The sequence below is a fragment of the Meles meles genome, chromosome 18 (genome assembly GCF_922984935.1).
Source record: "Meles meles chromosome 18, mMelMel3.1 paternal haplotype, whole genome shotgun sequence".
In the NCBI taxonomy this organism is placed as follows: Eukaryota; Metazoa; Chordata; class Mammalia; order Carnivora; family Mustelidae; genus Meles; species Meles meles.
In genome coordinates this window covers 34,454,707-34,477,080 of record NC_060083.1, presented here as the reverse complement: position 1 = coordinate 34,477,080, position 22,374 = coordinate 34,454,707, and the positions used below count along the sequence as shown (strand labels likewise).

Genomic DNA, 22,374 nt, shown 5'->3' with positions numbered 1-22,374 from the left:
AATTGTGAGAGAAAATTTCTATTGTTTTCAGACATCAAGTTGACTGTAATTTGTTAGGGGAGCCCTTAGAAACAGGATACCTTATCAAAAATGCAGATTCTCAGGCACTAACCTAGTCTACTGAACGAGAATCCTTAGCAGCAGGCCTTGGAATCTGCATTCTAACGAACTCCTCTAACTCTTATCTATAAAGTTTGACAGCTACTGATAAGAACAACTGAGTGTGGCTTCTGTCCTCCAAACAAAAATAGCCCAAAGAGCCCACTATTTCAAGATTTTTTTTTCAATTAAAAAAAAAAAAAAGGAAATCCCATAGGCTGCCTGCCATTTTCTTAGCAAAGAACACAGGATTATTAGACAATTGTACAAAATACTCAGATTACTGGTTATTGGAGACTTATAATTACTTAAGCACTGACTGCTTAGCAACTAGACGCACAAGCCTAAAAACATGGTGGCAGGTTTCACTGGATGGGAAACCTTCTGAATCACTGTGTGCAGAAACAAATGAGGAAGGAGAGCTGAATGGTCAGGGCTTAGTCCAGGCAGGTAAACAGAAACCCAAGCTGGAAAGGTAATGGAGAATCTGGGAGCATTGATAACAAACACGACTAACATTCATCTGGGGATAAAAGCTGACAGGCAAAGGAGGAAGGACCAAGCTACTGAACTCTGTAAATGATATTTCTCACTCCTCCTGAAGTGGGCACGTAATAATAATTGAAATATGTGAGAGTTAGAGGAAACAATGCTTGGGAAAACTAATGAGCACGTTTAGGTGACCCAGGCCACTGACTCTATGTTTTGGTCTTGTCCCCATGAAATCTGCATATTTCTGCATCTAGTTATTGAGTGTCTTCTAGGTAGTAGGTACGGTGTTACAGTGACGAATGTCAAAAGGAAAGAGCCATACCCTAGAGGGACGGCGGGGGTGATGAACATGTAAGCAAGGGTTTCAGGAATCCAAGAAAGGACTCATTTTTTCTGGGGGCTTTGGGAAGGTTTCAGCAAGGAGTGACAGCTAAGTGGAGCCTAGAAGTTTGGGAGGTGCTCATCACATGAAGAAAGGAAGCGAGCTTGAAGTGTGAAACATGACTACTCTGATTTACTGAGTTTGTACTTTGTGCCAGGCAGGAGTCTAAGGTCTTCATGTATATTAACGCACTTAATCCCCACCTGTGAGGTTGGTACAGTCATGATTCTCATCTTACTGTTGGGGAAACTGAAGCACCAGGAAGCCTAGTGACTTGCCCAAAGTCACCCAGCTAACCAATGGTGGAGCCAGAATTTGAACTCTAGCATAGTCTTATTCCAGAGCTGCCCACCTGTATACTGTGTGTGCCTTCCTCCTAGTGGGGCCACAGTATAGGTGTAGGGCAAGGGGTGGGCAGGAGCCTGACATGAGTCTGGAGATTGGTACTCAACTGGAATGGGCTTACTGCACTATAAGAAGGTTGGGATTCGGGGCGCCTGGGTGGCTCAGTGGGTTAAACCCTCTGCCTTCGGCTCAGGTCATGATCTCAGGGTCCTGGGATCGAGCCCCGCGTCGGTCTCTCTGCTCTGCAGGGAGCCTGCTTCCTCCTCTCTCTCTGCCTGCTTCTCTGCCTAGTTGTGATTTCTCTCTGTCAAATAAATAAAATATTAAAAAAAAAAGAAGGTTGGGATTCATTCTACACGTAACATGGAGACACTGATGTCTCATAAGCAATAAATAATAAACACTGAGACATTTCAGTGGATGATTATTTTGGGGTGGGGATGAACAGGGAAAATGCTAGGGGAGTAGTAAGTAGGCCATTGGGATATTCTAAGGGAGAGCTGAAAAAGTCTTCACAAAGGCATGGCATTGAGGATGGAAGGGAGGGGGTATTTATTTTTTCCTCTTTCTTTCTTTTTTTGAGAGACAGAGAGCAAGCATGGGGGAGGCACAGAGGAGGGGCAGAGGGAGAGGGGGATAGAGAGAATCATAAGCAGTCTCTGCGCCTAGCAAAGAGCCTGACTTGGAGCTTGATCTTAAGACCCTGAGATCATGACCTGATGATCCAAAACCAAGAGCTAGACATGTCACCAACTGAGCCACCAAGCTGCCCCAAGGGAGAGGGTATTTCTTTTTTTTTTTTTTTAATTATTTTTATTAACACATAATGTATTATTGGCCCCAGGGGTACAGGTCTGTGAATCATCAGGCTTACACACTTCACAGCACTCACCATAGCACATACCCTCCCCAGTGTCCATAACCCAGCCACCCTCTCCCTACCCCCCCCATCCCCCAGCAACCCTCGGTTTGTTTTGTGAGATGAAGAGTCTCTTTGGTTTGTCTCCCTCCCGGTCCCATCTTGTTTCCTTTTTACCTTCCATACCGGCCACAACCCTCTACCCTGCCTCTCAAATTCCTCGTATCAGGGAGATCATATGATAATTGTCTTTCTCTGATTGACTTATTTCACTCAACATAATGCCCTCTAGTTCCATCTACGTCATTGCAAATGGCACAATTTCATTTCTTTTGATGGCTGCATAGTATTCCATTGTGTGTGTGTGTGTGTGTGTGTGTGTGTGTGTGTGTGTCTGTGTACATACCACATCATCTTTATCTGTTCATCTGTTGATGGACATCTAGGTTCTTTTCATAGTTTGGCCATTGTGGACATTGCTGCTATAAACATTCGGGTGCACGTGCCCCTTTGGATCACTACATTTGTATCTTTAGGCTAAATACCCAGTAGTGCGATTGCTGGGTCTAGGGTAGCTCTATTTTCAACTTTTTGAGGAACCTCCATGCTGTTTTCCAGAGTGGCTGCACCAGCTTGCATTCCCACCAACACTGTAGGAGGGTTCCCCTTTCTCCACATCCTCGCCAACATCTGTTGTTTCCTGACTTGTTAATTTTAGCCATTCTGACTGGTGTGAGGTGGTATCTCATTGTGGTTTTGATTTGTATTTCCCTGATGCCGAGTGATGTGGAGCACTTTTTCATGTGTCTGTTGGCCGTTTGGATGTCTTCTTTGCAGAAATGTTTGTTCATGTCTTCTACCCATTTCTTGGTGGGAGAGGGTATTTCTGAGAAATAGTTAGGCTCTGGCTTTGACTTTAAGAACTGCATTTTGTTCTCAAAAGCCAAATTGGAGGATAAGGAGGAGGGTCAATTCTGCAGCTTTTAACTTAGTGATTGGGTAAATTGGTACTATTACGGGAAGGATGTAATACAAAAAGAAGATGAGTTGGGTTTATTTGAAGGTTGGAGGAAAGAGGGATTAAAATTAGGGTTATATTACAATGAGAATTAGAGTCTTAGATATTAGGACTTACTGCAGGGCTGTAGCATCTAAGCTTACTTACTTGGTTGAGTTAGAAAATTGTACTAGTCAGTCCATATTGTTTTTATTTTTATTTTCTCTCTATTATCATGTCTTGACATCTTAACATTTTTCTGGCTGGGATAGTGTGAGAGGTCGGCTGTCTCCTGAGGGGCTACCCACTTCTTTTTTTTTTTTTTTTTAAGATTTTATTTATTTATTTGACAGAGAGAGAGATCACAAGCAGACAGAGAGGCAGAGCAGAGAGAGAGGGGAAGCAGGCTTCCCGACGAGCAGAGAGCCCGATGCGGGACTTGATCCCAGGATCCTGGGATCACGAACCGAGCCGAAGGCAGAGGCCCAACCCACTGAGCCACCCAGGCGCCCGCCTGGGGCTACTGACTTCTTAAAGGCAGCAAAGGACTCAGCTGGGAATATCCCTTTGATATGCAAACGAACCAATCCAGAGCCAATCTTCCTCTATCCAGCCTGGAAACCGGAAGTTCTTGGGTTTTTTGTTTTGTTTTGCTCCTTTTTGGTTTTTTTTAGACTTTATTTATTTGAGAGAAAGCTAGCTTGAGCAGAGGGAGCTGCAGAGTCAAAGGAGCTGCAGACTCCCTGTTCAGCAAGGAGTCCTATGTGGGACTCAATCTCAGGACGGTGGGACCATGACCTGAGCCAAAGGCAGATCCTTTTTTTTTGACAGAGAGAAATCACAACTAGGCAGAGAGGCAGGCAGAGAGAGAGGAGAAAGCAGGCTCCCCGCGGAGCAGAGAGCCTGATGTGGGGCTCGATCCCAGATCCCTAGGATCATGACCTGAGCCGAAGGCAGAGGCTTTAACCCACTGAGCCACCCAGGTACCCCCCAAAGGCAGATCCTTAATCAACTGAGCCACCCAAGCGCCCCCAAACCTGAAGTTCTTTAATCATCCCAGAGTCAGGTACTGGGCAACTAGGGACCACCAGAACTATTCAAACTAACTAATCCTAAACTCATCACCCTGCCCTGCTTTGATTTCCTGCGTTAACTCCAACAAGGCCTTGGCCTTGGTTCTCCCCTTACTGCTCTGCCTCTGCCCAGTGGTGGTGCTTCCCTGTATGGTCCCGCATGGTGTGTCCTGTGTCTGGTTTCTAGGACCTGACTATAATAAACTTGTTGTCCTGAGCCTCCCTTTCGTCTCCTACCGTGGCCATGGCCATGGCCGGCTGACCATCACCTAAAAGAACACAGAACGCAGGCAAATTCACCAACTCTGTCTCCAGAAGAACTTTTCCGTGGCCCCAGATTGACCTCTTATCCTTGGGCAAAAACAACGGAGAGGAGAGATGAAAGAATAGGTTCACCTCATTGCAAATCCAGTTGTCCTCTGGGAAAAACTGCTCAGGGTGGAGATAGGACATTATCCTCAGAGTCTGGAGGCATTTTACTAGACTATCAGCTTTAATTTGGAAAAACAAGTAAAAGCGTCTGAGTTCCATTTGTGCCCTGTGCTGCATTCCACCAGCATTTTACAGGTGGTTGGTGGAAGTGGAATCTGGCACCTGGAAGCAAGGCAGCTACTCCGTGACTCGGAAACATGAGAATCTAAAACATAACAAGATGAGGTTGTAATACCCAAACAGATGATCCGTAAATGTGCGGGGAGGAGGACAACGAGGGCCTTTGGGAGAGGGGAGCAGTTTGTAGGGTAGTGGTGACTTGGTGTTCAGATAGACCAAGGTCTCTGAAATTCAGCACTATTGACATTTTTGAGCCAGATTAATTCCTTGTTGGGGGGCTGTCCCATACATTGTAGAATTTTAGCAGCATCCCTGACCTCAACACACCTGATGCCAGATGCAGCCCCACCCCGGGGACCAACAGAAATATCTCCAGACATTGCCCATGTACCCCACGGGAGGGGGCGAAATGCTCTCCGTTTGAGAACCACCGAGAGAGACTTAGACTGGTTTCCAGTTTCTGCTGCTTATAAGCTGTGTGACCTCAATGTGTTGCTCAACCCCTCAAAGCTTCAATATCCTCATCTATAAAACGAAGAACGCGGTGCTCATTTGTGATGTTGTCCACCAAAGAGTCCCTCCTCTTGGGAATCACTCTTCCTTCCACCCCAACTGTTTGATCGCAGTTGGAGTGACCACACTCTTCCCGGCAGCGGGCCACTGTGACTCGGTCCAAGAATGGGCAGCTGATCTACACTGGGCCCATCAGAGCCCTCCTCCTGGATTTCTTGAGCTATAGCTCGGAGCGTTTGTCCCTCTCCGATAGAGGAAAACTAAAGACGTGAACGCTGCAAGCTGCTGGAATTCACGTGCCCCAGTGGAGAGACAAGGCCGTTCTGCGGGGAGAGAATGAAGTCAGCACAGAGAGAGAAGCAGGAGACAGTGAAGAGACAATGAAAATTCTTCCAACCCCCAGCCCCATTTGCCTGGGACCGCGCAACTTTGGTTTAGGACACGACCAAGGATCTTCCTCACTAAGAAGTATTAACACCTGCCTCACAGGGCTGGTCTGACGTGAGACGGCAACGGTGCACGCAAAGCAGGTAGCACGGGGCCCGGCCCAGTCAGCGCTCTGCGGACGGTGCTAGAAGAAAGTTCATTCTTCCTCTCGTCAACTTGCATTCCAGCAACTGAACAGCCTGAAGTTCTGACCAGGCTCTGTGGTGCCTGTGCCCCTGTACCTGGCATTCTCCTCCTCCCTGAGCTACGTCCATCTTCAGAACCTTCCTTGAGGCCCCTCTGTGAAGACTTCCCTGAGCCCCTCTAACACAGTTAATCACTTCCTCATTCATGCTCCCTTTTTATATATCAATTATACTTATCGCACAGAGATAGGCATCGGCTAAGGGGCTGTCTCCCCACTGGACTGCAAGGAACGCCATACTTCTTCTTTGCTTTACTCCTCAGAACCCAGCACAGCACTTGGCCCAGGAGAGCCTTTCACGAGTGTTTGTGCACTGAGGGGAAGAGACTAGGGTACTGTCTCCAGAAGGCAGACCTGCTAAAAGTTTGATCTTAATGTTCAATGTGTGCTCCCACCCCACCCCCAAAAAGAAAGAAAAAAGTCAGTAACAGAGGAGGAATAGTGTGCCTGGGACCTAGTAAATGCAGAATCCCAAGCACCAGGAATACCACCTCTAGCCCCTTGTAAAGCCCAGCAGATGTGATGCCTACCAGACCTAATGAACAGATCTTCAGGATGCTTTCTCCTGCTCCTCTCACCCTGGCTGTGAGTCCCCACGGTGGAAATGTCCACATCCACTCAGTTTCTCAATCGGAAAGAAGGCACAGCAAGGCCCTGTGCACCTGCCGGGCACTGCCTGATGTCGTTAAGGCCATCTGACTCCCTTGCCTCACTCTGATTCCGTGCTCAGCAAAACGCTCCCATGGAGAGTGTCCCTACCGGGCAGGGAGCTCACTGTCCAGCTGACACACATTTTTAAGTACTACTTGGAGTTCAAACATATCCGACGTGCCCAGAGCTTCTTTCTAAAGGAAAGCCACGCCAAATTAATCTGGTTTCATATGGTTTGTGCCATTTGTCTGAGTTTAACTGGTTGCCTTGGCCTCTAGTAATTAGACCAGTTACCGATGTCCCAACAAAGACACCCATTTATAGGCATTTGGTTGGCCAGTCACTTATGAGATGGCTCCTGTGAAACTTTGCCCAATGTAAGACCTTCATTTAGGATGGCGACAATGTCTACAAATCAGAACCTCTGTCGTGGGATGAAGGCACAGTGAATGGAGGGCAGCTGCTCCTCTATCTCTGCATGGTAAGAGGCCATTGTTCCAGTTCTCCCTAGGTCTGCAGGATGCTTGTACTTGGTCCAGGAGCACACATGTGCTCCTAGCAGTTCTGTAGTCCTCCTGGCCACCAGATTAGCTGAATAAGAAACCCATCACCTCAAGGCATCTAGTCTCATATTTCCATTGTTCCTAAAGAGCCTAACACGTAGCTGGAAAATTGTATTTTAGAGTGTGGTTGATGTAAGTCAATTTTGCTAAACTTGATCAACCCTGGATCCTGAGCAATAACTAAATTCTGAGTCCTTATGATTGCATGCTTCTATAACGAAGCTGTTTCTAACTTCAGCTGTATTTCCTTGACTTGACATAATTTTCCCTTGTTAATTAATCCACAAATTTCCATTCCTCTCATCCCTTAGGAAAATAAAGGAAATGGGCATCCCTTCCCTACTCTGCCTGAGGGGCTATTTGGAATCCGCTATATTTTGTTTTCCCAATGAACCTCAAACTCCCATTTCTTTCGGGTCCTGGGAGCAGTAGAAGGTGTCTGCCCTGGTGGGAGAGAGAAAGAAGTGAAGAAAAAAGGACACACGTTTGGATGGAAAGTAGCCTCTAAGATCACAGACTACAGGGAGATGCAGACTCACAGGTGGGAGCATCTCCAGAAAATGCAAATATGCCCCAATTAACAAGTCATCACATTTGCTTGGCCCTTCACAATTTACCAAGCATCTCCAGATATGTGATCTCAGTTAGTCCCCCTAGCCACTCTGCGAGCTGGGAAACACAGGCCTTAGTTTATATTTCACACAAAGAAGGTGAGATCAGGGAGGTTATCCAAGGTTACAGGACAGAATTTGAACCGATTGGAAGCCTCGTGAGTTTGTTGGATGGATGTTCGCTATTCACTTACGGTATCCAAGTTAAGAGCACAAGCTTCAGAGTTAAGCAGAGCTGTCTTCAACTCATAGCATCTCCATGTTTTAGCTAGCCATAGGACCATGGCATGTCACTAATTTTCTCTGACTCTCACTGTCCTCATCTGTAGAATGGGGATAAAAATTCTACATGTCCTGTATCAGGGTTGAGAGTTATAAATGAGATAATATATGAAAAGTGTTTAGGGGACACCTGGGTGGCTCAGACAGTTAAGCATCTGCCTTCGGCTCAGGTCATGATCCCAGGGTCCTGGGATCGAGTCCCGCATTGGGTTCCATGCTCAGCGGAGAGTCTGCTTCTCCCTCTCCCTCTCCCTCTCTCTCTCTCTCTGCCACTCCCCCTACTTGTGCTCTCTCTCTCTCTCAAATAAATAAAATATCTAAAAAATATTTTTTAAAGTGTTTAATGCTGTGCCAGAACCCAGTTAGGCACACAATAAATGTGCCTTCTTGTCTTCATACTGCTGTGATTATTATTTTAGTAGGGGTAGTAGTAAATACTGATAGTAAATACTGGCCCCAAACCATTCCATTACAAAGCATTGCACTGATCTTTTTCTTCACCTTTTACCACACATATCCTTTCTTTCTTTCTCTTATATGCTCTTTTCCTCCTACTACCTTCCTATCCCATTTACATAAAGCCTCTAACTCTTAAACACACACCCTTGGCTTGCTGCCCCTTATGTCTGTTTTAGTCTTTCTCACTGGAATTTACTAGAGCACCACAGGACTCCAAGAAGAGGTAAGAAAGCCTAGCCATGGGGTTTGACACAAGTCACCCTTTGGAGGAGAGCTTAGCATTCTCAACCCGTTTTTTTGTTGTTGTTGTTGTTTCGGACTTGCATGTTCCTGTCTCAAGCAAATAGATTTGAGGGTCTCCAGGAATTAAGGCAGTGCGATATAATTTTCCTTTTCAGTGTTTTAGCTGGGTTAGAGGTTTCAGGAAGGAGGAGACAAGCTGGGTTAGGTGTATCCAGCTGAACTCCCATGTGATGCCTTTCGCGTCTGAATTAATTCCCTGGACAAAGTGCCCTTTCTGGCAACAAGATAAACAGGTTCATCTAGAGGTTTGGCTCGGTGGTGTATAAAGCCCTTCATAACCACAAAGTTGGGCTCTTTCCACCCCAGGCTCCCAGCCCCTGTAGGGTACAGTGGCAGGCATTGTATGCTCAGCAAGCTTTCACACCCATTGAGAATCTGAAACACAGACACTGCTTACACCTCAAATGAGCTCTTTCTGCCGACCTGTGGCACTGGGGCCAACAATGGCCGCCTCACATCCGCGCCCACTGGGCTGCGAGAAGGACTTCCCTCCCCAACCCCACTACTCAAAATCCTGAAATGACTGGACAGGTGGAAACCACTGGCTGGGCAGAAGCCGATTTCCAGAGCTTCAGAGCAGAGTCAGGCTGTGCTGGCGTCTTTTAAGAAGTTGATTCTGAGAAACCTTTCTTCTATGATCATTCCTATTTTTAGAACCATTTCACACCTCTGGAGCCTCTACTGTCCTTCCCTCCTTGAAGAGTTTTCCACTGACTTGTCAAATGTTCTTTTTATGGTCTTTATTAGTTTGGCTTTTTCCAACAAAGTATTTGATTTTGACCTTTTTCTCTTTCTTTGAAGTGTTGAAATATTGATAGTGGTAACCAGGAGCCTCCAAGAGATGAATATTTGCTTGTGTACATAAAAAGCAAGTTGGCCATTGCTGCCGCCTCCAGGCTTTTAAGTTAATATAGACAACTTTGTAGAAGGTCTTGTAACAAACCAAATGAGCCATTGAAAGCAAGCCATTTATTTTAGCCATGAACTTTGATGAACTTTGTTCTGTTGCTTGATAACAATCAGAGCCTAGGAAACTTATAAATAAAATTATTCTATCCTTGAATATTTTGTCCCTTGAGGGCAAGGGTTTTGACCAGGAATGCCTGGGTGGCTCAGTCAGTTAAGCATCTGCCTTCAGCTCAGGTCAGGATCCCAGCATTGGGCTCCTTGCTCAGGAAAGAGCCTGCTTCTCCCTCTGCCTTCTGCTCTCTCTGCTTGTGTACTCTCTCTCTCTCTCTCTCTCTCTCTCTGAAAAGGGGCACCTGGGTGGCTCAGTTGTTAGGCGTCTGCCTTCAGCTCAGGTCATGATCTCAGGGTCCTGGGATCGAGCCCCACGTCGGGCTCTCTGCTCAGCAGGGAACCTGCTCTCCCCCCCCCCCCCACCTGCCTCTCTGCCTACTTGTGATCTCTGTCTGTCAATAAATAAATAAATAAATATTTAAAAAAAAAAAAGGTTTGGACAACCCACAAATATACAGTCATAAAAATGCACCAAATAATTTAAGGGGGAAACGAACATCTTTTCAACAATTGCTGCTAGAACAATTGGAAGTCCCCATGAGACAAACGAAATAGAAAAACTTCAACCCCTACCTCAATTCTAGATACAGAATTAATCTGAGATAAATCATAGACCTAAAACTTTAAACTATAAAGGTTTTAGAGGAAAATATCTCCAAGACTTCAGGTGGTCAAAGGTTTCTTAGTTCACAGAAAGGAATAACCATAAAAAACAAGTTTGTAAATTGAACTTCATCAAAATTAAAAACTTCTGCTCATGGAAAGACAATGTTAAAACATTAATGGGCAAGCCACAGGCTGGAAAAAAATATTCACGACACATATATCTGGTAGGGAACCTGTATCCCAAATATGTAAAGAACTCCTAAATTCAATAAAAACAAGACAACGCAGTTTTTTTTTTTTTTTAAGATTTTGTTTATTTGACAGACAGCACAAGCAGAGAGGCAGGCAGAGGGTGGGAGAAGCAGGCTCCCCGCTGAGCAGAGAGCCCAATGTGGGGCTCAAACCCAGCACCCTGGGATCATCACCTGAGCCAAAGCCAGAGGCTTTAACCCACTGAGCCACCCAGCCACCCCTAGACACCCAATTGTAAAATGGGCCAGAAACTTGAACAGATACTTTGCAAAGGGACGTACACAATGACTAAGGAGCACATGAAAAAGCAGTTAACATCATTTGTCATCAGGAAAATTAATTAAAAGCACAATGAGACATTGCTATCCATGCACTTAACATGACTCAAATTTTAAGAAACCGACACCACCAAATGTTGGTGAGAATCCAGAGCGAGCAGAACTCTCGACTGCTGCTGGCCATGCAGGAGAATTCACCTAATACAGAAAAAACTGTTTGGCAGTTCCTTACAAAGTCAAACATACCTCTACCCCACGTTATAGCAATTCCACTCCGATTTCTTTATTCAAGAGAAATGAAAACATGTTCACAAATTGTGTCTCCCAGTTTCCTTTCTCCGTATCCTCCCCCCACCCCCCGTGCCATTTGCTTCTGGAATTCCTTTTCTCCTATTTCTGTCCCTTTGACTTCTGCATGTACAAATATTGTGCATCCCGAAATCCTGGTCTCATGGGACAGTCCTCAATGTGGCCCATGTCCAGAGTTGATCAGAAGAGCTGACTTGTATGAACCAAATTCCCAAGAGACTGGTTGATCAGTCAGGATGCCAGCGTGTCCATCTGCAATGAGAAATCTAATTTCAAACCACAGTGTTAGGTTCTCTCCAGTGGTAAGGACCACAATCGCTCTGGGAAACAAGATCCCTTGGACTGATAGAGGTTTCATAGGAAGGTGAGGAAATGCAGAGAACCATGAGCAGGTGGAGTATTTTGGATGTGCCGGGAAATGCTAGTGGACTGTTACCCTTGTGCGCACCTGGGATCTGTAATCTGTTTCTGACCAGTCCGAGAGGATGCTCTCAGCTATCCTACTTAATGGGTTTACAGGTAGGTAGAGGAATGAAGGCAGGAAAAATAGCCTCTTCCTCTCTGAAGGATGGTGGAAGAGTCCTTTCTTCTGTGAAAAACAGTATAATAGAATTGCGGGATTTGGGAAATTCATGAAAGACCTTTAGCTCGGTGCCCAGCTCAGACACCTTCTCTTGAATCCCTCTCCTCATATAAGTACCTGTGTCACCATCGTGTACCCGTTTTTGCTCTATTACGACTATATTATAATGTTTGGATATGTCAGGCCATAACTTACTCCGTTAGAATTATGTCTTATACATCTTTTTCTCCCCAGTCCCAGCACAGTCCTTGGCATATAGTTGGGACTCAACAAATGTAGGTGGCATTAGCTAAGAGGCTGATGTTTTCAGACTTTGGCTGACATTTGAAACATCATCACATTATCTCAGAATGTTACTTTTTTATTATCATTTTAGAGTGAAGAGAACTGCAGAGATCACTTGATCACAGCCCAGCTGAGAGGAGAAGGCATTTGCTAGAAGTCACCGTGCCTGGTGCCCATGTGTGGTCTCCTGGCTTTCCTGGCTCCTGGCTCCTGGTCTCCTGGCTTTCAAGTGCATTTTCTCTTACACTTCTCTCCTGGGGTGAATTTCAGGAAAATTCGAGACTCCATTGAGACTCCACCATATCCCACCTCAGAGATAGCCTTGTGTCTCATAGAAAGAATATTTTCTTTAATTTGTGCCTATACCTTCTTGCAGACCCTTCCCCAGATCATGCTGCCGTGATATTAGCATGGAGTTGTGGGGAGAGTGGGAAGACCCTGCCTGCCGGCCTGAAGCTCACCAGGCCTGAGGCCAGTGTCCACCCCCACGGTGGGGAGAAGTCTTCACATACCACAGCCTCGGGGCTCCAGCGACTGCAGTTGCCTTGTGCTGGAACCCTCAGGGCCAGATGCTGAAGCCACTGCAATGGCAGTGAAGCCCGAGACCCTTCTTAAGGAATACTTTAAAGAATTATTTTAATTACTGTGCAAACCTTGTAACCTGACCAGGACACAATCATCTGTACTCTCCTACAGCAAATATTTCTGAAACCCCATTTAGTGTGCGCGTGTGTGTGTGTGTGTGTGTGTGTGTGTGTCCTCTGCCTTTATTCACTCTCTGGCAAATGTGTATCCCTCTGAATGCCCTCCTGACAGCGCGGGAAACCGATGACAGTGCTCCTTCTGTTACTCTCTCTTCACTCTACCTCTGTATCTCATTAGAACTTGTAAGCAAGTCCTTATTTTTCAGTAGTTTTGGGTACGGGGCAAGAGAGAGGGTGTTAAGCTTGCCTGTGGCCAGGAGAGATACTTACCTTCCATTCGAACTAAACCAGTCATTCTCAAACTTGCTGCTCATTGGAACCACCCTGGGGAAATTCAGAAACTAATGATGCCTGGATGTCAGCCCAGAGGTCTGATTTAATTGATCTGGGATGCTGCCTGAGCATCTGGGTTTTTGTTTTTGTTTTGTTTTACTCCCCAGATTATTTCCATGTTGAAAACTACTGAAAAAAAAAAAAATCCCCATTCCTCTTCCTACTCTGAAAAAGTTGAGCTCTCAGCCCAGATCGGTGATCCAGGGCATCTGGCACCTGTCACTTCACCTTGGGCTAGCGCTGCAGGATCTTGGAAAATCCGCGCGCGCGACGACGCTAAACACGTGGCGGCGGGGCGGGCGGGGCGGGTGGGGCAGGCGGGCGGTGCCGCGTGTGGCTCCGCCCCTGCACGCCTATCGGCGCGCGGTGCGGGCCCTGACGTCACTCTTGTCAGGGCCGCGGCACATGGGCGGCCGGATGCGCTGAGCCCAGCGCTGCCGGGCCGCGGAGCGCGGGGGAGCAGCGGCCGCCGGCGCGGGGAGGGGGGTGGGGTGGGACGGCGCCCAGCCTCGGGTGCTGGCGCGTGGGGGCCGGGCCGGCGCGGTGCCTTCCGCCCTTCTGCAGCCATCTGCATATTTTTTCTTTCTTTTTCGCAATTTTGAACATTTTGCAGGACGAGGGGTTCGAGGCAGGTGAGAGCATCCTGCACGTCGCCGAGGAGCCCGCGGGCGCTTGGCGCGCACTCCGGGGACCATCTGCATTGGGAACCCGAAAGTTTTTTGTTTTTATTTTCTTATGCAGATGTATTTATAAAGATACAAGTAATTTTTTTTTCTTGTCTCCACCGCCTTGAAAGCGAGTACTTTTGGCAAAGGACGGAGGAAAAAGCTCAGCAACATTTTGGGGGGCAGTTGGGCTTTTTTTTTTTTTTTTAAGAAAAAAATTTGAGTGCATCGCGATGGAGAAAATGTCCCGACCGCTCCCCCTGAATCCCACCTTTATTCCGCCTCCCTACGGCGTGCTCAGGTCCTTGTTGGAGAACCCGCTGAAGCTCCCCCTTCATCACGAAGACGGTGAGCGCTGCCTTCCTGGCTGCCCCGCTCTGGGAAGGAACGACGCTCCTGGGGTCCCTTTCCTTGGCCGGGCAACCCTGCTGGAGCATCCATCCCCTCCCTCCCTGTCCCCTGGCACCCTATCCCTGCTTTGTTGAAATTTGAAGCGCTCACCCATCACCCCCTCCTCCCAAGGGGGGGGGGATCCCCTCACTGAGCAACCTTTAAAATAGTGCTGGGACCGACCCAGGCTCTCTGGGTCCCGGTCCTCCGGCGCAGGTGGGAGTCATAACTTGACAGGTCAGTGCTCCCTAGATTCGCGCAGAGTGAAACCGCCTGCGCGAGGGCAGAGCTTCTCGGACTGGGGAGAAGAAACCAGAGGGCCTGGTTCTGTTGTGGCGGGGAGGGGGGCGTCCCGCAGCGTAGCCTGTGTATTGGGTTCGTGCTACTGTTTGTGTGTGTGTTGGCGTCCGGAGCTTGCGAGGTGTGAGCGGAGCCTCGTGCTCTCCCTGCCAGGGGTAATTCAAAAAGCGGGGTGGGGGCTGGGGCCGGCGGGGGGGGAGTGGTCTCCGGGCGGGAAGCTGTGCACGCCTCCAGCTCTGACACTTTCCCCGTGCACTTTTCCTGGTGGGAGGGGAGAGCGGAGTAGGCTCACGTGTAACCGCGCTGGAGCCTTCTCTGGCTTGAACCCTATCTTGGTAAGTCCCAAACCTCCCCCAGGCAACCTTGGCTGGAGCGGGAGAGGAGGGGTCGGGGCGAGAAGGCGCCCAACCGAGCTGGTGCCGCCAGGGATTTGTCAATCGGTCTGATGCGGTTTCATGCCTCCGATGTCACAGTAGCCAGTGCGGACCGTGCGGCTTTGAGTGTAAAAGTCTTGAAAGATCATTTGGCTACAGATAGCTTGGGAGTACTCGCATCTTCTCTTCTAGCAGGGGGACAACTTGTTGCTTTGCAAGAGTTGAGGGGTTTGGTTCGCCTTCTGTAAAATATAGCTTTCCTTTTAACTCTCCTTTAAGGAGTAGCACTTGGGAGGAAGGTGCTGCCTGCAGTCTTTTGCATCTGTGGGTGTTTTAAGTCAAGTTCTCAGGAGATGAGACTAGAGGATTAGAATGGATGGCAGCGGAGGCTGTGTTTCTCTGAGGAAGAAACTAAGAAGCCAAATTCCCTAATCCTAGATTCCACCCTCGCCTGAGTACTAGAATGGGCAAAATCCAGAGCAGGGTTTAAAGACAGCCTGAGGTGAGAGGTTTTTCCAGGTAGGACATAGCTGCATACCTCTGTTAGTGGTATGTAATCACCTTTCCAATAGTTGTGCTTTTGACAGATTGCATACATGTGTAATTTTTGTGAATTGGATCATACTTAAGCTTTGGGGAGGAGGAGGGGAAAAATACAAAAATACAAAAAAACAAAAACAAAAACAATCCTCCTTTTGTAAAATACAAGGTGCCCCAGCAGCTTTCTAAACAAACATATGCGGGCTCAGGAAATTCTCAGTTTTCTCCTCTGTCAGCATGAGGCACTGGTCAGTTCCTTCAGGTCTTAGAGCCTCTGTGTCTTCCTTACAAATGGGGATAATAGTCTTTGCAGGTTTATTATGAGATTTCTGGAGGTAATATGTGGAAAGTATCAGGTATATAGTAGGTGCTCAATGCATGATTTCAAAGGAGGGTGGAGAGTCCCTACTTTACCAAAATTAGAATCCTCAGCTCACTGGCTAAGTCTGAATGACCTCATATTGTTACTGTAATGAATTTCCTGGAAGAGAAATCATGCCTGGTTATTGGCTGTTTTCTTAAAAATCTCAGCATTTGTATGTAACTGCAGGTGTTACTTTCTCACTGTAGATCTAAATTATTTGTCTCCTCAAATCATGTACTTGAAAACTGCATTCTCTTGTTTATATCCTAGATCAGCCTGTAACCCTGTCCCAAGGACTAGGACTAGAGCTTTCTTTCCAAAGTAAATAGGAAGATGTTGAAAAACAGGCAGAGATCCATGTCCTGTCTGAACTTTTAACTCTAGATCCACAAAAGCCAGCAGCCAGAGAAGAATCCTGGTGTTTGTGAGAACATTTTGAACGTGGTGTTTTGTAGCAGAGGCTAGGAGGGGTGATTAAAAAAGCGACACTTTTTTTTTTCCTTTTTTTGAAGTCCAAATTTCCCCCCTTTTCTGCAGCATTTAGTAAAGATAAAGATAAGGAAAAGAAGCTGGATGATGAGAGTAATAGCCCGACGGTCCCCCAGTCGGCGTTCTTGGGACCCACCTTATGGGACAAAACCCTTCCCTATGACGGAGATACTTTCCAGTTGGAATACATGGACCTGGAGGAGTTTTTGTCGGAAAATGGCATTCCCCCCAGCCCGTCCCAGCACGACCACAGCCCTCACCCTCCTGGGCTGCAGCCGGCTTCCTCCGCAGCCCCCTCTGTCATGGACCTCAGCAGTCGGGCATCTGCACCCATTCACCCTGGCATCCCATCCCCGAACTGCATGCAGAGCCCCATCAGACCAGGTAAATTCTAAAACGATTTTCCCTTCAGATGGGGAAGAGGGTGAAAGGGAGGGACAGGGCGGGGCGGGGTGGGGCACAAATACCCTCACAGGGAAGCGGGCTGGCCTGAGAGAGGAAGCTTGTATTTCACTCACAGCCCTGATCGTCGCACATCAGTGAGCATCCATATGTCCAGGAGAGTCAGCTAAATGCAGGTTCTATGGACCTACCTCTAGAAATTCAGATTTTTCAGGACCGGGGTATGGGCCCAGGAATATGCATTTTGAACCCTGGAGAATACTGATGCAGCTGATCTGAGGATAGCATTTAAGAAACACCAGCCTACAGTGAATGGTGTAGATACTGTAGGCACCCTTCCTTCTCTCCTGCCCTTTGGCCTCCTCCCCAAACACAGAGATATGGGATCTTGCTAAATGATGTGGGTATACTCTCTCCAAGGCTGTGTGTGATTCACCTGCTTTCATTTTTCTCTCACCTGAAGGGGAAAAAATATATGAGTTAAGTGTGTGGGCCGATCATCTTTTTAACCTTTTCCTCTCGCATTCTCCTTGATTGAGAAATTGAATTTAAAAGCGCCTCTCACTGTTAAGCTTGGTTTAGCCTTCTTCAGGGCTGGAACCCCATTATTCCTAGAAACCAAATTGTTCTTCCAGTATCTTTTTTTCCATTTTCATCTATTCATTACACTTAATCCATGTCTGGAAGCCAGCAAGGTCGGCTGTAAGCGGTGTTGAAATACTACATAAAACATCACCCGAATTGTCCAGGACTTCAAAACCCACTGCTCAGTGCTCAGATAGAAACACAGGCTGAGGTGGATTGGCCCTGGCTTCATGCTGTTAACACTCTGTGGTGCAAAATGAACAGGAAGAAAGCACATTTCACGTGCACAGGTAACCAGGAACAAAGATTGAGCCAGAGAAATTGCCAGGAAGGTCACTGAGCTGAGGTCCTTTGCTGCAGGGGACAGAGAAAGCAGGACAATGGAGGACTTGTGCTGGAGATCATTCCTGAACTCCGTGTCCTTGCCTCGTGTAGAATTTCTGTGACATGCAGAGCAAGACTAAAATGGAAGGAAATGATTCAAAGGAGGAAACGAACACCCCTGCCTTGAAATATTAGTACCGGAGTTCAGGTCTTTCTTTCTGTGCCAGCCCCCTTCTCCAAAACCTACTTTGAGTGATAACTCAAGGCTGCTGGCTGGAATGGAATTAAGTCTTAACCTCTTCCCAGCCCAGAAGGCTGCAGAAGCTGGGAAATATACTCCTTGGTGTGACCCCAAGCCCTTATTCCTTGCAGTGCACAGTGCCATGGTTTTGTTTCTTCCCAGGAACAGATAATCAGCTGAATAAACATTGAAACCAGGGAGCTGGAGCCCCAGTAAGAAGGTATCTCAGTCGCTCTGCTCTGCAGAGTGAGACTTAAGCACTTTGTAGCGTTAGGAAGTGATGTAACCTCTCAGAGCTTCAGTTTACCTTTGTATAGAAGGGTATAATTTTTATAAGATTGGGTTAAGGTGAAAGTTACGTGTAATATGGATAAAGGGCCAAAGACTTGCAATAGATGTTCTGTTAATGAGAGCCGTAGTTATTGTTGTACCTGTGTCAACTTTTGTCATTGATTTCAATCCTGTCTTCTGAAATACCTTCTTAAAATACTTAAGAACAGTATATAGCCCTACCCCCTTCTGGAAAGAAATATCAAGAGATTTTGGCTAATAGTTATTGGATTGATGCGTACCAGTGCTAACACTTAATTTCTCCATCCCCTGGCAAATACAAGATGTTTGCCAGGTTGGAAATATTTATTTTTTCCCCAAAGGCAGGTAAATATTGAGTCGCCACATCTTGGTTCCTACTGAGAATCAAGAATAAGGGTTTGAGGTTTGGAGGCTTCCTTAGAAGCCATTTGTCAGGGCTTTTAGAATCAGTGCTGATCAGTGACTCTCAAAAACTTGGGGTGCCCCCTATATTGCTCTAGCTGCAATGTCCACAAGAGCCAAACTCTGGAAAGAGCTCAGATTTTAGTGGGCAGGTGAAGGGGTAAAGAAGATGTGGTATGTATATACAATTGAATACTACTCAGCCATCCAGAAAATGAGATCTTGCCATTTGTAATGACATACATGAAACCAGAGGGTATTATGCTGAGTGAAATAAGTCAGTCAGAGAAAGAGAATCATCATATGATCTCACTCATATGTGGAATTTAAGAAACAGAACAGAGGCTTATAGGGGAAGAGAGGGGAAAATAAAACAAGATGAAATCAGGGAGACAAACCGTCAGAGACTCTTAATCGTAGGAAATAAACTGAGGAGTGCTGGAGGGGAGGGAGGTGGGGGGGATAGAATAGCTGGGTGATGGACATTAAGGAGGGCACTCATGTAATGGGCACTGGGTAGTCTATAAGACTATGAATCGCTGACCTCTGCCTCTGCAACTAATAATATATATTAATTAATTGAATTTTTAAAAATACAAAAATCTAGCAATATTAAATATAATATTTGGGAGGCAAAAAATAAAATCTGCCTAAGAATAAAATAAAAAATCAAAACCAAAAAAACACTTGGGGTGCCCCGATCAGATTTGCAAACTGTGACAAAGAACTCCTGAGTTTCAGCAGAAATCATTTTGTTAGGTTACAGGGGAGAGGTACTAGGATTGAAGAGGGCACAAGTTCTTCATTTAAATGTCTTTTTTTGGACATGGAAACATACTTCAAAATAATCTTCGCATCGAAAACTCAGTAGTACTCAATATTCCTCACAAGAAGGGGGGAAAACCTGAAGGTCGTCTTCAAGTGCCAAGTACAGAGACGTCACACTCTTCCGTAACAACTCACACCGTGGTGGTCATTATAAAGCTTTGTAAGGCAAAATAAATGTCTGAGGGATGTGGACATGATGGGCGGATGATGTCCCAAACACAACTGAAAAGGAAGAAAGTTCCCAATCGTTCATGTAATCACAGTCGTGACCAGAACAGAAATACCAAGTTCATTTTGAGGAAAAGGAGTCCCTAGAAGGGAAGAGCACGTGTGTAGCCTCGAGCATTCTGGGAACTGGATCATTTCAGTCTAGATCAAGATTTCTCAACCTTGGCACTGTTAAGGTTTCGCATGAGTCTTTGCTGTGGGCCACTGTCCTGAGCCCTGAAGGATGGGCAACAGCGTCCCTGGCCCTGAGCCCTTGGATGCCAGTCACTACCCCCCTGCCCCTGCCCCTTGACAAGTAAAAATGTCTCCAGTCACTGCCAGCTGTCCCCCAGGGGGCAAAGTCACCCCTGCTGGGAACTACTGATAGAGACTTTGAATTTGGACAGCAAAATCTGGGCATAACTCAGGATCCTGTCACACGCACATGGATGCTTTTTGCCTCCTGTCGTGCTTTCTGGCAAAACTTTTGAGAAGGTCAGGCAACATTAGGTTGCCAAGAAGAAAGATCATGTTAATAAGAGCATGGTTAGACGCTGCTGGTTGATGAAACTATGACGTCCAGCGAATCGGGAGATAATTGCAAAGTAATTTTATTAAACATTTGTTTTCTGTATTTGCTCAGCATGCGGTTTTTGAGTTATGCTCAGTAGCCTGGTGTCATTAGTACCACCTGTCTGGTTGAAAGGAAATTAAGCCGTAAGCTGACAACTCATGCATTTGTAGGTCTACCCCAAGTGTGTCTTGGAACGACAAGGTGAGCGTTCTTACGAAAGCTCTTACCGCTTACCATCGTGGCCCCCCAGCCCCCTTTCCTGTTTTGTGCTCCCCATCCTTATTCCTCCTTTTAGCTGTCTGATCAGAGAATAAATCAAATAGCCAAAGAAATGCAGTTTTCCTTGAAGAAATAACCCAGGGATCGCCCCATCAGCCACAGGAGGTGGGGCGATGGCGCAGCTGGCTGGGCTGACGTCTTGGTGAAGAAAGTGGTGGTTGCTGGCTGCTGTAGCCACCTGCACCATCTTCTCTGGCATCCAGGGTGCCACATTCTGGATGGTCTCAGGTCAGCAGGGATGGCAGGAGTCATCCTGACCGCTGTGAAGTTTGCCTTTCAGATCCTATCAGAGCTGGTACCCGGGCGTGCTCTCCTGGAGTTATGCGGTGGGTACGGGAAAAATAAGAATCTGTTTGCCCAGAGAATTGAGCGATTGCTTTAAGGACAGCAGTCCCTTTAGGGAAAGTCATCTGTAGCAGACAAAGGCAGAGTTATTTTTAAATCACATGCTTGTAAAGCCAGATTTGAAATCGTTTCCTCTGGTGGTTTTTCTTTGAATAGCTTGGGGGTGTCCTACCCCTGTTAGACCCATATTCAGCTGAGAATTAAGAAGGCTGTCTTTCTAGTTGTGAGCACAGAGCTGGTTACGGAGTGAAGTGAAAATCCTTCCATGTGGTGGTGTGTGGGAAGAGGAGGGCATAAGTGGGCGGCCGAGGAAGGGTGGGGAGGTGTGGGAGAACCCATTGTACCTTTGCAAGATGGCATGTGTGTTCTGTTTCTGCTGACCTTCCTTCATGATCTGGTTTTGGCGTGGAAGGAGCATGCTGGCCGTGGGGTCTGAGCAAGGACAGAGGGGAGTTGTATGCTGGTGGGTCTGGGCTTGTGGGAGGTCCTGCCCAGGCAACAGGATTCTTTTGCTTTTCTCAACATCAGAAGATGAAGGTTCAGTTTCTCCCTCCCCTTCAGGGCGTGCAGTTCTGTATTTTCCCCTCCAGCACACTGAGATGTCTGCAGGTTGGGAGCTTCGTGATGGATAGTTGCTGTGCAGCGCACCTCAAGTATCTTGGAAGTGTTTTGCATTCATTGGGATCAAGGACATCATGAAGGGGAGAGAGTCAGCTTTCTTCTGGAGGCAGGCAGCTGTTCTCTTTCTTCTTAGAGTGTATCTTCCCCACCACACCCTGTAAAGGACAGGCTTGTCATTGTCTCTTCATTTTGACCTGTTGTGACATTCCCAGGACAGGAGTTCCTCGTCTTCTGGCAAGAGGGGTTTTCAGGTGCGTGTGGAAGTCGGGGTGGTGGTGAAGACCGTAAGCTCTGGTCCTGGGGGCCTGGGTTTCCATCCTGGACCCACATCGGCTTCTGGCAACTTTGGGTTGATGTCCATACATCTTTAAGCCTTGGGTTACATCTCAGGAGTGTGGAGATGATAAACAGTCCCCTTCCTATGGGGGTTTTGCAGGGTTAAATGGGGTAGCACCTGACCATCGGGCATGGTGTGGGGCACAGGAATACTCAGGGCCTGGAGCTGCTGTTCTGATGTCAGTGATATGGGAGCAGGGAAGGAACTAGACTGTATTCCCAACCCCCGTTTTCCATTTAGGGATTTGTTTCATCCAGTCCCCTTCTCTCTGCAAAAATAGGACATGCTTTTTTTTTTTTTTTTTTTTTCCCTCCAGCATGCCCAATCCTTCTTCTGTGTAGCCTGCTTGACTTTGCTCCTTCATTCTGGGTTAGGACAAGTGACTTCCTGGTGTTGACCCAGCAGCTTCGCTTCTGGGTTAGCAGTGCCTATTCTGCCAGTGTGGAAAGAGCCACCCGCTTGGTGCCCGACCCCTTCCCCACCCCTGGCTCTCGTGCGAGCTCTGCAACCCTGGCCGCCTGCCTGCATGACCGTGTGGTTCAGGCACGTGGCTGTGCCCTGTCAAGCTTGCCCAGCTCGGGGTGGCGTGCTGGCTCGCTCCCGTCCCCCACCC

At 47.1% G+C, this 22,374-nt stretch overlaps 1 protein-coding gene across 2 annotated transcripts in view; it reads left to right on the top strand.

Moving 5' to 3' along the window:
• The first annotated feature begins 13,600 nt into the window (after positions 1 to 13,600).
• The window catches only part of HLF (HLF transcription factor, PAR bZIP family member), a 55,072-nt gene continuing 46,298 nt past the window's right edge, over positions 13,601 to 22,374 (top strand). For both annotated transcript variants that reach the window (XM_045984251.1, XM_045984250.1), the window contains exons 1-2: positions 13,601 to 14,195; positions 16,353 to 16,688. In XM_045984251.1, the coding sequence (XP_045840207.1) occupies positions 14,081 to 14,195; positions 16,353 to 16,688 (451 nt within the window). In that variant the 5' untranslated portion in view covers positions 13,601 to 14,080. The remainder of the gene's footprint in view (positions 14,196 to 16,352; positions 16,689 to 22,374) is intronic.